The sequence below is a fragment of the Epinephelus lanceolatus genome, chromosome 2 (assembly GCF_041903045.1).
Source record: "Epinephelus lanceolatus isolate andai-2023 chromosome 2, ASM4190304v1, whole genome shotgun sequence".
Taxonomy (NCBI): domain Eukaryota; kingdom Metazoa; phylum Chordata; class Actinopteri; order Perciformes; family Serranidae; genus Epinephelus; species Epinephelus lanceolatus.
This window is the reverse complement of record NC_135735.1, coordinates 24,423,638-24,441,099: the sequence shown is the minus strand read 5'-3', so window position 1 is coordinate 24,441,099 and position 17,462 is coordinate 24,423,638. Positions and strand designations below refer to the sequence as shown.

The 17,462-nt window shown below is 41.6% G+C and overlaps 1 protein-coding gene across 1 annotated transcript in view; it reads left to right on the top strand.

Moving 5' to 3' along the window:
• Positions 1-1,316: 1,316 nt before the first annotated feature.
• galnt18b (UDP-N-acetyl-alpha-D-galactosamine:polypeptide N-acetylgalactosaminyltransferase 18b) overlaps positions 1,317-17,462 on the top strand; it is a 132,101-nt gene continuing 115,955 nt past the window's right edge. The window contains exon 1 of the mRNA XM_033630598.2: positions 1,317-1,812. Coding sequence (XP_033486489.1) covers positions 1,575-1,812 — 238 coding nt within the window. The 5' untranslated portion in view covers positions 1,317-1,574. The remainder of the gene's footprint in view (positions 1,813-17,462) is intronic.

The window sequence follows — 17,462 nt, the reverse complement described above, 5'->3', positions numbered from 1 at the left end:
TACAGACAAATGCAATAAATGAATAAGATTATTTGATGTTCTTTAAGAGACACAGAACGGCGTGCAAAAAATAAGTTAACCGGCCTCAGATACAGAAAAGAAAGATAAGGAGCAGCTGTCAGACACACAAAATGCAGACGCTCGGCTGCCACAAACATATTACAGTGCACTCCTGCAGATATAAAATCAGTGCAAGGGTGTGGGTTTTGTTCCAACATTGAAATGGACACATATGAAACAGGGGTTTGGGGGTCTTCTGCCAGAAAATGAGTGTCAAACACTTCATTTCCTGCATTCTGGTTAATGTTGATGCACCAATGTGTGCAGTTTCCACATGAATTTATGATGTGTATGTCTTTAATTCTGTCAAAAATAAAAGTCCTTTGCTACTCTCATGTTTTATTATGGAAAACAAATGCACATGTTATAAATATTGAGGGGAATGTGTCCCCATTGCCCCCATGAAATCCAGGCCTGTGAATCAGTGCATGGTATTTTGAGAGTGAACATGAGTAAAACCTTCCTCACAATGGCTGCATAAAATATGCAAATCACCTCCAAACAGAAAAATTCCACCATTTAACATCCAGTAATCACCTCGTGCCACAAAACAGGGGGCTACAGAGAGGCCTACTTGCCTCAAAACTATTCCTGATCAACATTTGATTTGCTGTTTGGTAGAAAATTTGTCTCACTTAGTTAAAGTGCTGCGGGTCTTCATGCTCAGTTTATCTGCAGTGTTTGCCCTTTGAGCAGCTCTGCTGTAATTAGTATCTTTCCCTGCACTGGTCTGATTACAGCAGTGTGTGAGATGAGTGCAGCCTCCTCTCTGCATCCTGCATCCTCCTCACAGTGAGCTGGACCAAAGCCAGACCTATATCATGACCCCGCCACACCTTGATTTCTCCTGGAGGCCCCGTTGTCTCTATCTCGTGGCTTGATCCAGTATTGCAACCAGACATGTACTCCTGGAAAGATCTCAAAAGTGTGATCTACTCGTGTGTGACACTGTGAAAGACAGACCCAACAACTCCCATCAGAGATTTCAGCTGGATTTGTCTCACTGCTCGAGGAAAGGACATCACACATTAAAATGAGCAGTTTAAGGTCGGTGTGGTGCAAATATGTCGCTGTTTGGACAGAAATAGGTTATACCACTTTGTGTCCCGGCCTATGGAAATAGTCCGGTCAGATCCACTTTCACAGTGAATCAGTGCGCAGCGGGGACGCGTGCAGCACGGAGGCTGTCAGTCCTCACCATCCCTCCCATTGGCTGCAGCAGGATGCTCGGTGTCTCTCCTGTTTCCTTGATCCTCACATGCAACTGGAGCCGAAGGAGGTTCGCAATGAAGCGCGAGGGGGGACCTTCACCTGTAGATATTTGACATTAACCCGTGTTTCACAGCTCCACAAAACCCGCACGCCACTTTTGAAGTAAAAGCCGCGCGCCTTGGACATCGCGTCGCAGCACAGCCGCTGGAAATAACTTCATTATTCCAGGTTTTTTGCGGGCGGCTGTCGCCCTGTCCTCCGGTTTGACGGGATACTGCAGGCTGTATGGAGGGGATGTCGGCATGGCTTGCACCAGGAGAACCAAAACTTTGGTGTCCACATGCGTGATACTGAGCGGCATGACCAACATTGTTTGCCTGCTCTATGTCGGATGGGTTACTAATTACATCGCCAACATTTACATCAAAGTTCCCATGCCTTTACCGGAGAGAAAGTTAGAGGGTGACAAAAGAGGGGACACTCTCCGGATCATGGAGAGGCTCGATCGGCTGGAGAATGTGGTCAACCAGCACATACAAGGTAAAACCTCCATCATTTTGACTTACCGTGCTCCCTGCACGACTTTACCTGCACCTACACCAGCTGGGGCTCCATCAGAGTAAAGTTTTAATGGGCGAATAGCTTCACTTCCAGTGCGAATTCACAACAAGGTGTGTTTGCATTGTCTGTTTTTTGGAAATCAATAGAGCAGGAACTTCTTTTGTCTGTTAAAGATCAGGTTATTTGGAGGGTGTGATAGAGGACAAAGGAGTGTAAGAAAAGCTGCATGTCTCCATGAAAAGGATCAGTAGCTACAGTGAGGCAACATATAGAAGAATGACACTACATAATATCTAAATACTTACATCTGAGCTTCAATTTAATTATATATTACAATAACTCTACCATAAATGGATATAGATTAGATAAAGTCTTGCTATTGAGTGCAATTTAAAGTATACAGCATTGCTCTCCTGATTTACAGACTCATGCATCATTCATTCACACTGTTAAAGTCATGCTCATGCCTTTTTTTATTAATGGTAATTTAAATGTTGGTATTGCAGAACCCAGCTGCATATTATTCAGAAAAGTAGACAACATGAAGCGCCTCATATTTTGGACAGCGCTCCACCTGAAAATGTAGTGTGACACAACATTATGCATCCTTAGTTAGAGCCCGAATCCAATGAAGTGCCAGCAATAGAAAAATCCAACATTAAAATACAGGTGCAGCACAGTGTATTGTTCAGATTCCATGGCTGATTTTCTGATCTGTGCATACATTCATCCTTTGGTTGCCTCTCATTCTACCTAAGTTAATTGGGAATATGTATGAAAATTTGCTCCTTCCACATTAACTTGTTCCTTGCTTTTAGGAATGTCTGGAATCCCTTCTCTCAAATTCCTTCCTCTGCTCCCGGTGTACAGTTACTTTACACTTGATCACACACAGTTAATTTCTCTCCCCTCTGTGTCTTTAAAAGAGCTATTCTTGTCATCACAGGGGGGCTCATTTTGGGCAGGTCCCAATCTGAAATGGCACAGAGCTGGTGCAGAAGTGAAATGCAGACAGAAAATCTACTCATGCTGCTTTGAGCAATAACGGCTCTGTCTGTGCTAAGCTCGGGTAAACATTCCTCCTGGAGGCAGGTCTCCATTTCAGCTTGGCACCCTTAGGCATCTGCAGGGCGGAGCTCTGTTCAGGTGACTTACCACCAGAGTGCATGTTTCAACTATTTCTATTACTCTGACAGAAAAGATCATTTCATGCTAGATTTGTGCTTAAAAAACATCGGCGTGGCCTGGGAACATTTCTACAGTGATTTTTTTTTTCACTTTACAAAGCCTTCATCTAACAGTAAAGACAATTATAAAAAGAGATTACTCATAAAAAAAGTCAGCCTGCAGCACCTCTAAAGCTCGCTAATTAACACATGGTATCTCGGAAGTCACTGCACACGGCCAGGAACAGTCTTGCACGTAACCTGTAAAACCACAGCTTGGCTTTTTACACCTTGGTTTGTACAGATTAAATGAACAAGATATAATGTGTTAATTAGGACGGTTCAGAGGTGCTGGTAGGTGGATATCTCACCTTTGGAGAGAGCCAGGCTAATTGATTAATCCCATTTCCATTCTTAATGTTGATCTAGGCTACTTGGGCCAGATGTGTAAATGCTCAAACCAGTTAGATATTAGGGGCCAGACTGGACCGGACCTGTACACCAAATTTTAATGCAAGGTGTCGAACTTGAATCAACAGTTGCTCCAGATCAGATAATAATAACACCGTGTCCTAACAGCAAATGAGTGTCCGACTGTCACATTGCATCGTGTAACATCGGAGCTCTCTGTCCACATTGAGTCTATTATAAATGCACTCACAGGCCTACCTACCAACTGTGCACTCGAGATCAGTCTGGAGACGTAACCACTCAAAAGAGAAAGTTGAGTCGCCTACTTGTTTGTTGTCTTCCTATGTTTATACTTTCTAAACAAAAAACACTGATATTTACTGAACATGACACACAATACAGCCAACAGCAAGTAGCCTAAAGGTTGCTATTAGAGATGCACCGATCCAGCTTTTTCAGTTTTGATACCGATCCCGATGCTGTGGCTTTGAGTATCAGCCGATACCAGATACCGCCCCGATACCATGGTTGACCTAAAAAACTATATACCTTTACATGTAGAAGAGAAAAGACTAGAGGCATGAGGCATTGATGACGACACAGTTCTTTCCTAAGATAAAATGAAACAAGATGAAACAGATTAATGCAATGGTGAACTGTGTATTTTTAACAAAAATAAACAATTGTGCAACAGCAGTTGGAAAAAGTGTGAAATACCTCCACACAGCAGATTCTCTCCTTCGCTCCATGACGTATGACGTAGCTTGCGTCGTATTAGATTTAAAGGGAAAGGATCACCTCAGGTATAGGTTGCATTTTCCGATACCCGATCCATCTATTTTGATGATATCGGGGTCGATATTCGATCCAGATATCGGATTGGTGCATCCCTAGTTGCTATCACCAATAGTCATTTACCAAGAACGTTGAGCTTTCTGATGGTCTTCCTCTGGCCAGATGTAGCCTTATTTTGGTTTTTGTACTGAAATAAGGAGGTTCTGTACAAGTAATTATTCATTTTAGTTCTTCCATCACCTGTTCCTTGTCCACTGTGGCGCTTTCAAACTGAGCAACAGGAATAAAAAACAGGGCGTCTGCTCGCAGCCACTTAGGACGTCATCTTTCATCAGCTTAAAATCCAAAATGTTGCCATATTGGCACAGTCTTAGTTTTCTTCAGAGACTAACTCCGCCAACAAACAAACAAACACAACATGCTGCACACGTCCCCCTCTACTGAAATTTAATCTCCTTCATGTTGCTGGCGGTGCTCAGCTCACGTCCTGTCAGACACTAGTGGCTCCGTTTGTCAATTTATAAACATAATATTTTGTTAATCACGTTGTCATATTGCTTTTTACCAGTGCAGCACTAGTTGGATGTAGCGCCCTGATGCTGTCGGCACAGGTTGCTGATGTTGGGTACTCTTTAATTAGCCAGAACATGTCATAATGACATGCTGGTTTATATAAAATCATAGTGATTTAAGCTCGTACACCAGACCGAAAATCAACCCAAATCTACCAAACTACCTGTCACTTTAAGTACTACGGCTGATGACTGTAGCTACAGTTTACTGTAAAGACATCAGAGTGACATCAACCTACTCATCTCCCATAATGTTGGAGTCATCCTTTAGAAACAAGCTGTGGCTCATTGTCTTTTTATGCCAGTTTTAAAACTAGGACAGTCATTCTGTAGTTAGTGAAAAAAAAAAGAAAAAAAGTCATGCATATCAAACATTTTTACTTTTTTTGCTTTCCTTCTCTTATGAGCTCATGCACAGTCAGCCAGCATCATTACTGGCTGTTTTGAGTATTTGTAGTCATGTTAAGACTAATAAATACAGTAAGTCTCCAGGCATGTCGTTTTATGGGTTTGGGAGCAGCGCCGCTGTTGACAGCAGAAGCTGTTGGGGCTCATGCTGGAAGCGACTGTTGATGTCATATTGGTACACATTTGCAACAGTAAAAACTGTTCCAACAAAATGACCTGTCACTTTAAGTACGAGCCATATTGTCTGGATTTCCCTGATAATTACTCTGAATGCATTTGCTGCACATAGAGAGCCATAATCCGAGCCTGTAAGTGGCCAACGGCGTCAACAGTCAGAGAGCTTCGGGCAGAGCCAGAGAGTCATTAGTGCGCTTACGACATCTCTAAAAATACATCTTCCTCCTATATCACGTTGTGAGACAAGTGCAGAAATTGTATATTCTGCCCCTTGCATTCTGTAGCTCAGCGCTGTGACTTGCATACTTAAAGGGTCCTGGTGCACTCTTCACTCAACCACATGCACTTAGTTTTAGTGCACTATAAGACCAACATGAGCTCCCTCACCACAGAGCGTTATTGCACGTGAGAGTGAAACATTTACTGCAGCTGACTCACTGTGGAGTCAGAGAAAATGTCTCCTCCGGTGTCAGTGTCATACTCGCGGATGAGAAAGAAAAATTCCACTTCTCTGACTGTGCGATGAAGTTAAGTGGCCTGTTACCAGGACAAAGCAACGTGGCAACAGCACTTTGAGCTCTTTGTTGTATTAAGCACAGTCAGCCGAGGAGAATTTATTGGGAAGTTGGACTGAGCAGGTTCACACACGCCCACTATGAGGGCTGTTTGCTGCACCCTCTGAATGTTACTGCACCAGTGACCATCTCCAGGAGAGCTCTTACTTTAGAATGCAAAAAAACTTTAGTCAAGTACTTTCAGCAATTAATTACAGTACAGTACAGTAACATGGCTGTGCTTATGTTAACATGCTTTTGGGCCTTTCATGAAACAGTGGGATTTGGCCAGAATCTTTTGAGCATAAAACATTTAATTTCCTTCATTCCGGTGATTTTTCACGCACTAATATGGGCATAGCAGCATGGTGATGCAGTGGTTAGCATTGTCGCTTTACAGCAAGAGGGTTCCTGGTTCGAAGGAAGGGTGGGTGGGTTGCTCGGGTGGGTTTTCCCTGGGTACTCCGGCTTCCTCCCACAGTCCAATGACATGCAGGCCAGGTTAAGAGGTAACTCTTAGTTGCCCTTAAGTGTGAATGTGAGCGTGAATGGTTGTCTGCCTCTATGTGACAGCGCTGCGATAGTCTGGTGACCTGTCCAGGGTGTAGCCCGCCTCTCGCCCAATGTCAGCTGGGATAGGCTCCAGCCCCAAGATAAGTGGTTACGAAAAATGAATGAATTTTGGCATTTTTCGCATCAGTTTATGGGCTAAATGTTTATAATTCTGTCAAAAGTCTTATAAGTTTTTATTGGGTGTGTGTCTACATGTTCATTGAATTGGATGTGTCCCCTGCATCTCCCCCCAAATCTACGCCTTTCCACATATAGTCGTGTTTGTTTTTGCTTTGCTATCAGCAGCTTATCTTTTGAGGTGTGAGTTTGTTGACCCTGGTGATGAGCTGTCGTATACAATTATCCGTGTAGAGACACATTAAACTGTACTGAATTGAAGGGAACAGGGTTGCAACTAACAGTCATTTTCATTATTTCACAATCTGCCAATCACTGTCTTGATAGTCTATGAAATGATTTCTCAAAGCCCACTGTGATGTCTTATATTTTGCTTGTTGTTTTGTCCGACTAACAGTTCGAAACTCAGAGATATTCAATTAACTGTTGTATGTAGAAACAAAAACGGCACATTGTCACAATTTAGAAGCTCACACCAAAAAATGTGTGGCATCTTAGCATGAAAAATGACTCAAAATGTTAATCAATTATCACAGTACTTACTGATTAATTTTCTTTCAGTCAACTGTTCCATTAATCTGCCAGCCACTGATGTCTCAGTTGTACAGTTATTGTTAAAAATCCTTCTTTCATAACAGTTGTTTATGTCAACAGAGCGATAGCAATTAAAACTATATATTTAATTCTGGTAATTATATTGTCAGTGCAGGGTTTATATTGTTAGAGTCTCAGCAAACCGTGTAACATATGTGCATGAAAGTGACATGCTGTTTTATTAGGATGTTGTTCATGAAAAAGCAGCTTGTTTCCTGGGTTGCTTCGACCTCTAAGGATGTGTATTACCAGCGTGTCGTCTGATTGAATGGCCACGAGGCCTGCGCGAGGCAGTCATTAACACAGCGCTGATTTAGCTGCAAATGATAGCGACAGTTCCCAAGATGGCTTCAAGCTAATCCACCCGTCAAGTCAATTGAGAAGCTCCGTAAATCAGCGTCGCCGCCGATGCTCAGAGGACAGTTACATTTGGATATTTATCTGATGTGATTTTCCAGAGCGACAGTGAGTGCAGCTGTAGAATGAGTGAGTGAAATTTGAACACACTCATGAATACATGGACTTGTGCAGGTGTTTGCGTGCATGCTTGTGCATGCAGGCTGTGGTATGCGGCTCGGGGAAGTACAAGTTACCCTCACACATACTTCCAGCGCCTTTGAAAGTGCTCAGTCCTTCGAGAGAAAGAACAGTTAAAAGACTCTTTGACACAGTTTTGGATGAAGGCAACCTTGTTTCTTATAACGTAAATAATCTTTTTTTCCAATTTTCTTTTTTGCTTTTTTACCACTTACATGTTATTAGATATAAGATGTCTAAGTGGGTGTACTGAAGGTATTAGAAATATATTAAATGTAAAGTTATATCAAAACATAGTCAGTATGTATCGACTTGAATATCTCCACTGCCGACAGAAATAGGTGAAAATCTGTTTTTAAAAATGGGCTTCATGTGCTGTGTTGATGTTTCATGTTGTGTAACTTCCTCTGCAACACACTTTAATTTGGCAGCTCGAGAGCTCCTTTTTTTTGTTTTTTACTTACAGATGCAGCATGATGGTGGGGTTATTTATCGGTGATGATTATTATTTTGTAATTCTGCTTTCAAGTGTAAAAGACGAGCATTATGTGACTCTGTGTGTGTGCTGTGTTGACAGGAGATATTTACCAAAACTTAAAAAGAAATTAAGGATGCCCTTCTCTTAGTAGTTAATTGACTGGGTTTTGCTTCAGTAGTGGCACAATACAATCAGTCAGAAGAGTTAGTGAGCGTAAACTGAGTGGCTAATTAAGGTGAATGAGGGGCAGGTGTGCTGGCAGGTGATTGGGGAACAGCAGGAACAGCTGAAAACTACTGCTGCGTGCAGAGTGAGGGAAGGTCTGCAGTGAAATACTCCAAGCTGCCAAATAATAATGTTCAAGAAATATTTATTTTATACTGTCAGCAGTCACTTCATTAGGTACACCAGTAACATACAATGCAATCCAAGACAACACTTCAGCCATAAATTCTACTTTTACAAAAATAATGTTCAGTTTTGTCAGAAAGGTATTTATTAAACCAGTGGTTCCCAGCTGGTCCAGCCACAGGGTCCACATTTCTCCTTAGTCATTACTTCAAGGTCCACGCATTTTTTCAGTGTCATTCTTGTGTTTGGACACGTTGTTGAGCTAGTTTGCTGTCTCTGTCAAGTAGCTGTCTGTTAGTCATTCACTCTACAGCAGGAAACAGCACTTCAAAATAAAAGCTGTCTGGTGGAAATTCACTGTACTTAAAAAACAAAGAATTTTAGTTAGAGTTTTTTTACAAATCCACGACCCACTTTTAGACTGCAACCCACCAGTTGGGAACCACTGTATTAAACTATGTGTTGGACTGGGCGATATGGAGAAAATCAAATATCACAATATTTTTGACCATATATCTAAATATCGGTATTGCAATAATATTGTAGGGTTGACTTTTTGTGCTTTCACAAAAATAAATAATAAGATATATGACAAATAATCATCAGTCATTTGGATGTAAAGGCAAATAATTGAACAGCTAGAACAGTCTGTTAAGTTCAGAAAATGACATCACGTTACTGTGATGCAGCCTTTAAAACCTGGAAAGGACAACACTTAGGATAATACTAGGGATGCACCGAATATCCAGTAACCGAATATATTCGGCGGAATATTGCAAAAAAACACACATTCAGTATTTGGTGGAATAAGTGAAAAGCAAGGCTGAATAATAGCGGTGTGTTTTGATGACACAATCAAACAGCGTGTGGTGATGAACAGAGTAAAATGTCGGCAGTGTGGCGATATTTTACTCCGTCCATCACTGCACTCGCATTTGCGACTAAAAATAGTTTTGTGCGAGCAAAATAAATCATTCAGCACGCTGTGCAAGTACAGATTTCAACCAGCAGCAGAAACGAAAGGCAAATCCTGCCGGTTGTGGGTTGAACGGGGGTCACAGACACAGACAGGAATGTATTCCTGTCAAATACGGCAGCCATAGTGCTTCGCGGCGCAACATAAGGCTTACCGGCGACAGAGAAGTCCGGCTCCAATAATGTCCTCTTCTTGGCGTCATTACTGCCCAAAAGTACCTGGACAGCCGAGCCGTGGCGGCACACAGGTATGTGATGTGTCAGAGGAGAAACGAGCTGTTCACATTTTTCTCTTTGTGGCAGGTAACAGTCCGCAAGTGTTCTTTACTTATGAAGGGACTTGTCAGGGGAGGAGGGTGGCTGGTTGATTTTTATTTTATTTATTATTTTATTTCAATCCCCTATGTTAATCACTTATTGATGCTGTTTTTGAAGTATGAATAAGTCAGTAAGTAATTTATTCCATTGAAATATCATTGATGTATTATAGAAAAGTCATTTATCTTTTTATAAATGACAAAAGGCACATCTGCCTCATTTTCACTGTGGTATCGTGATACTACTCAGAACTGTGATACTTTCACTGGTATCGTACTGTGGGTCCCAATTTTGGTACCGTGACAACACTAATCTGGAGGGTGTTCATCTGCAAAAACTAATGAAAAACTAAACAACGGTATTCGGTACTGGGTATTCGGCCAAGTGTTTAACTTTATTCGGCTTCGGCTTCGGCCACAAATTTTCATCTTGATGCATCCCTAGATAATACCATATCCAAAACGTTAGACGATATCTAGTGTCGTATCGCGATATTGATATTTATATCGTTACATTGACCAACGCAAACTAACTGTTATTCAGGTGGTATTTGCAGTGGTGTTGATGTGTGTGTGTGTTGTAATTTTCAGTCCAGTGCAACTAACCAGCTACAACCTTAGTAATAAGTTCAATCATTATTGTTTTACCAGATTTTACTGGATTGCATAAAATCATATATGTGTATCTAATAAAGTGGCCAAGCATACATATATTCACATAATGTCATATAGGTTTTGCTGCATTGAAATGGGGTCGTATTTACCATGTTCACATGAAGAGTAGGCTACTTTTGAATGCCCCCCTCCTGCGATATTCATGAACCCATAAGTGGAAATTTTCTGGAGGCTCTGAGTTATGAGTTGTGATATTTGTTGCTGTTTTCAGAAATGGCGCAGGGCATGGATGTTTATGTTTAGGTGGATGGTTAATATATCCTAAACTTAGTTGTATAGAGTCATTCTTTGTCATGTATTCTCCATTTGGTCTCATCTTTTTCCTTCGTCATACTACCATTGCATTTCCTGCGTTAATTCAATTCAGTTCAATTCAATTCAATTCAGTTTTATTTATAAAGCCCAAAATCACAAATCACAGTTTGCCTCACAGGGCTTTGCAGCATATGACATCCCTCTGTCCTTAGGACCCTCGCAGCAGACAAGGAAAAACTCCCCCAAAAAACCCCTTTAACATAACCCATTAAATAGCATGCTAAATTGTTACCCTCCGTGGCTTTGAGATGTGGGCAGTAGCCTCCATGTTGCTGTTGCCTAGCAGCACCAAACACATCGTGTACATGGGTTCCCATGTTGTAACCGCAAGCTGACGAATTCCATTTGAAGGCAGCAAGATGCTTCAGGCGATGAATTCAGTCTCTTTTTAGAAGAATAAGACTACCTGGCAACTTTCTGCCTCTTAATTGATTTCATACATGTTTTTAAGCAACATTAATGTGGAACTTTTTGCACTTTATAGATGAAAAATTGCAAACTGTGAATTAGAGATGGATCAACAGGACTTTTGAGGACAATACCAAAATAAATATTTTAGTGTTGAACAATGCAACAGCCATGCTAGACAGTCTGTGAGGCTTCACTGAGGCACAGCGCTGCTTTGAGCTAAATGCTAATGTCCACAGGCTAAAGGCTTATTCAACAATGCTAACATGCTAATTAGAATAGACGTGTATGTTAGGGATGAGCAATACTACAAAATCTCGTTTCGATCTGATAACAGTAATACAGGGTCGGAATCGCTGATACCGATACTTTTTTATTATTGAGGTGCCTTATGTAATCAAGTACAGTTTGAAAATGCAACATTAACCAATGCTGAAGATCTGAGTAGAGTGACATATCATCAATATATACCTGGATACTTCTTGCCAGATCCTCTCCGAACAGACTCTGCCGGTGAACTCTGCTTCTGTGTCAGAAGGTCTGGATGCTGAGGCATTTCCTTCCTCCTCCTCCTCCTCCTCCTCCTCCTGTCTTTTCTGTTGCAGCTCCAAGTTCTCCTTATCGTGTTTTTTCCCCTCTTTCTTTCAGCCATCACTGCAATTATGTGTCAGATAAAACTAGTCAGGGTGTGCTGCCCGATGCTTTTGTTGTTTATGTGCACACAACATAGCCTTAGAGAAGCAGTGTACATACACTAGATGTGTTCCCGACAACGAACATTGTTTACAAAGACAGATCTATTCTTGAAATACAAATTGGTACAACAGAGACAAGAGGAACTGATCCTTTCTTGGTACTGTTGCTGTTGATGCTGAAATTGTGATACACAGTCCTACCAATGGTTTCACACTTTTTCACTGATCAATGATGGTGGTAACACAAGCTAGAAAACATAAATGTAAACAATACCAACTTTAGAATACTTTTACAAACATTGATGGCAGAGTGAATGGTCAGGTCATTTGTCCAATCATAGCAAACAGACTTTCGCAGAGCAGCGGCACAAATTGCCCGGGAAAAATGACAAAGTACACAGCTCCACATCCAAGGGTATGTGGACACTAGGGGAAAGCCGACGGAGGGCCCTGGGCCGTGGGCTCGAACCCCGCCGCCCTCCCACTCTCCCTCTGGTTCTCTGGCGGAGGAGCAGAGCACAGTCTGGGTCAGCGGGGGTTGCTGGAGGCTGCTTAGGAGCTGTGCGATAAAGCCAGGCAGCCAAGAGTCAAGCCAAGGCCTGGGGCGCATGCTGGAGGCTTTACCGGGGCTGGAGAGGCTGCCAGAGCGGGTGTGAGGAGAGCTCACCCGCTTTGAATGCCTCTCCAGCCCTGATGAAGCCTCAGATTTTAACAAACAAAACACATTTTTTAAGGAAGGACATGCAACTGGTTTGCGAGATCTCAAGGATACACACAATGGGTCTCATTCATGAAACATGAGCAGAACGAATTTGTGTGTAAACAGTTCAGCATTCATCGATACGTTAGTAGCTCCGATCTTTTCGAAGGCACTTACAAAATCTACTGCTGCTCCTGACTGCGCGTAGTGCTTGTGTAAATAAGAAATGTTCAGAAATATTGCTTGTCATTATTAGAAATTACAATTTTAATTCATATCGTGCTCCATTATGTTCACAGTACACAGGTGCCTTGGAAACACCTCAGTTAAACATGGCAAAAGATAAGAAATATAACACATTTAGCTAAATAAGTTGGCAATTAGCAGATTTCAGCTTCACATTAGGTTACTTCAAATGTGAATTAGTTATTTATATTGCTTTAATACATGTGTTTTCTACATTTCTGGCATCCCGTTCTCACTTAAATCAACCAGGAGAGAAAACTCTGCATATGCATTTTCTGTTTGAGAGGTGAGAATGTGAGACCCACATTGCTGACCAAACACCAAGCTATCACTGATGGCTGTCAGAATGTACAGCAAATTAGCACTGAATATAACACGTACATTACCACACTTTCTGAGTTTGCTGTTGACTGGTCCTGTGGAGGCATGTCGCCGTCTCCCCTGACAGAGAGGTTTCTCTGATGATGCAAGCAATGCGCTCGTCTGCAGCTGTGGCTGAGAAGAGCCTCCTGCTGTAGCTGCTGAAATTTTTTTTGTGTGTTTACTTAGCTTTTTTTGCATCAGGTTTCAAATAGAGCCGTTTTTGTTTAACTTCTTGAATGGTTCTTACAACAGAGGACACAGTTAATGGCATCGGTTACCTACTTCCACAGGCTGGTGATTTACCTGTCCTTGCCAAACTACTACTAACAGAAGAAAGTAAAACGTTTTTCTCAACTCCACTGCACCCAAAATAGCTTCAGTCTCAGTGTTAGAAAAGTTTTTCTTTCTCTCTCTTTCTCTTTCTTTGTTTGCTCTGTGTTTGCGGGTCGACAGGATGCAACTATCCATAGTAGTTATCACCTCCTTATATGGTAGTCACGGGCTATTCATTGGTGGGATGTATGCTAATTGCTGACTAGCGGGAGCGCACTGTCAGTTTACTGTTGATTGGCATTCATTTTCTGTGGCATTCGTGAATCCGGTGTAGGTTTTTAGTACCAAGGGGTTTTTCTGTATGTGCAAATCTCCTCACAGATTTACTAACATTTCATGAATGAGACCCAATGTGTTTTGATGACGAACCCTGATCGTAAACATAACAAGAAATGTATCCCCTTTGATTTTGTGTTAGGATGTTAACATCTGCTAATCACCACAAAACACAAAGTAGGGCTGCTCGATTATGGAAAAAATCATAATCACGGTTATTGTGGTCAAAATTGAAATCACTATTATGCAAACAATTATGCGGCGCACGTGACACGATGGCATGTCATTTCTGTCTCCACATGGTCGCGCGTTTACAATTCTCTTCTGCTCTCTGTATCGTGCACGGCGGAGTTCAGCCCTGATGTGCGCACACACACACACACACACACACACACACACACAGACCAACCTCTCTCGCTCTCCCTCTGCCATTTTCCGCACGCCATTTTTGAAATCTTCCGCGATCACCTGCCCCTCTCATTATTCGATTTCACCTACTTGACTGGCTCATGGAGTGAAAAGAGGAGAGGAGGGGGCAGTATTGCGCATGCGCGGCTTCCGGGTGCTTTTGATTTGCGACACAAGACAACGAGAGTAAACTGACAAGAAGCGCATAATTGTTTTATGTTGATTACTTTGTTTTCATAATTGTTGAAAGCCCAAATCGCAATCTAGATTAAAATTCGATTAATTGAGTAGCCCTAACACAAAGTACAACTGAAACAGACCTTCATTCATTTTGGCTTAATTTTAGAATGTGGGGTATTTTAAAGTTGAAAACATAAACTTCTCAGTGCTCTCTAGTGGACAAACTAGGATTCTGAATTACTATAAATATTTATTTACGTTTTCTATGTTGCAGTTTCACATATTTGACATATCAGCATCTATTTGTGTCAAGCTCACATCAGTTGATATCAGTCGGCTGATTTATCAGTCTGGCTCTGCTGTTAAAAGATAACGTGATTAAATAAAAACATTTGTTGAGGGAATATTTCCTTCTTGCGAGTTTGGCAGAATTTCATGACTTATTCAATAAGCAGCCAGGTAGGACACTGGGCACATTAGGAGAGACACAGAGCTGTATGCAAATCTGAGTGCTTATAATAGACCAAAGCCCTTAAAGGTTTTTGTGAATTCATCACTGTGCAGTGATAGCGCTTATCAGGCCTTGGCATCTGTTGAAACAGACTAAAGAGAGCAGCCTTTACTGTTCTTCATAACTGATAAATAAGAAATAAATGCAACCATGGCCTCTATAAACATTCTGCTGTAGATTTATTACGAGTCTGATTCATCTGTCAGCACTTGCAGCTTGCAGCCTGTAGGCAGGGATGCAGACAGTGTGAGAGAGGGAGAGAGTGAGAGTCTGGGGTGAGGAGTGGGAATATAAAACGGGGAGATCTTCTGGGTGGTAATTCCAATAAATCGAGAAGTTATTGAAATGCTGGGATATGAATGCACTAAAGAATGTTTGGTAATGAAAACAATTAATTATTCTGACTCCAGAGGGCAGAGTCATCACGAAGAGAATAAATTAGACGTAAGAGCCTCTTACAAGAGTGTCGATTCAAAGGTCGTCCCCTGACAATTTTCTACTAAATAGATCAGTTCACTATAGCAAATGTTCTCAGTGTAGTTTTTTCCCCAGCGATTTTTTTTGCAGCCACAACAAAAAAAAGGAAAACAGCCCTTGTAAGTGAGACTGAAATCTGGTTTATCTGTGACTGTATGAGATTTACATCCCGAGCTGACAACAAGCCATTTATCTCCATGCATTGATACACAGTGATGTACTGATGTGAACTTCAGAGCTCGGAGTCGGTTAGAGAAACACTTAAAATGTTCACGGGGAAAAACTTACAGCTGCGTTCAATGTTTTTTGACCAGAAGGGGAAAACTCATGAAGCTCCAGTAAAAGGCAGCAGCAGAAGGGACAAATGGAAAAAGCTTTGTGGCTCCACGCTTTCTAGATTTGTCAGCAGTTGTTTTTGAGTTGTTTTTCTCACTCCTCCTCTGCGCTTTCTCTCTCATATCTATTGGCACATATGCCATTATGTGCAAAGTGTTTTCATCTGCTGTATGAACGACTGTGGACTGTTTTGATGGCAAAAGTTGTTGTCAAGCACAAACACGAGAAGGACTCAAAGCAGACTCACAGACTCGGATAAAAGTTCAAGGTCAGTGCACGGATGATCAGTAAGGCAAAAGGGTGGTCAAAAACACACTGGCAGGGAACACTAGAGAAACACTGAAACTCTCACCTTAAGGTAAAAACAATCTGGCAACAAATGAGGGTTAGACAGGGACTTAAATAAACTAAGACCAGGGAGACAATGAGATACAGGTGAAAGTAATCACAGAGGAGAGAAACTTGACAGGACGTGGGGTCTGAAATGAGACAAGACAATGGTTACCAAAATAAAACAACTAACACGGGGATGACAAATACACATGAATTTAGGCAGCTTGACGGGTCATGACAGTTGTTTTCCTTCTTTTGGTGGTAAAGCAACAGGTAGACGTTCTTTTTTGTATAAACATCTGACAATGTGACCACTTACATGCCAAGAAAAAGGAAAAAAGTATAAAGCATTTTCTTAAGAGATTTATGTTTATGTTTATCAAATTGACTTTTTAATATATAAAAAAACTGAGGTGACACGAGTGAATGAAATATGCTAACAAATACAGTACACAGGTTTGAGTTGAAGGCTTTTTTCTGCACACAAAAGACTTATGTCTCTTAAAATCTGTGTTACTGAGCACATCGCCTTTTCCAAGATAATCCATCCACCTGACAGGTGTGGCAGATCAAGATGCTGATTAAACAGCATCACTACTACACAGGTGTGCCTCAGATTGGTCATGATAAAAGGCCAGTGTAGCCTTTGCTGACTGAGGGAATGTTCACCAGAGCTGTTGTTGTGAACTAAATGTTCATATCATAAGCAGTCTCCGATGTCACTTACATGAATTTGGCAGTATATCCAACCTGTGTGTAACCACACCAGCTCAGGACCTTCACATCCATCTGAGACCAGCCACCTGAACAGCTGATGCAACGATTAGTTTGCAAAACTCAAGAATTTCTGCAGGAACCATCTCAGGGAAACTCATCTGCATGCTCATCATCCTTACCAGGGTCTTGACTGCAGTTTGTCATGGTAACCAACTTGAGTGGCATCTGCTCATCTTTGATGGCATCTGGCACTTTGGAGAAGTGTTCTCTTTACAAATTAATCCCAGTTCACATTATCCCAGGCAAAGGGCAGACAGTGTGTATACTGTCATGTGGGTGAGCAGTTTGCTAACGCTAATGTTGTGAACAGATTGTCTCATGATGACAGTGGGGTTATGGTATGGGCTGGCGTAAGATACAGACAACAAACACAGGTGCATTTTATTGATAGTGGTTTGAATGCAGAGATTTTCATTAGCCCTGTGAAATCCTAATAAATGTCCTTTTTTTTAAGAGAAAACTGCAGATTTTAGAGAAGCTTTGGATTTTTGGAATGTTAGTTAAATAAAACATATAATTTGAAGAGACAAGGGACAACCCCGGTGGAGGTCAACACCCACTGAGAACGTGT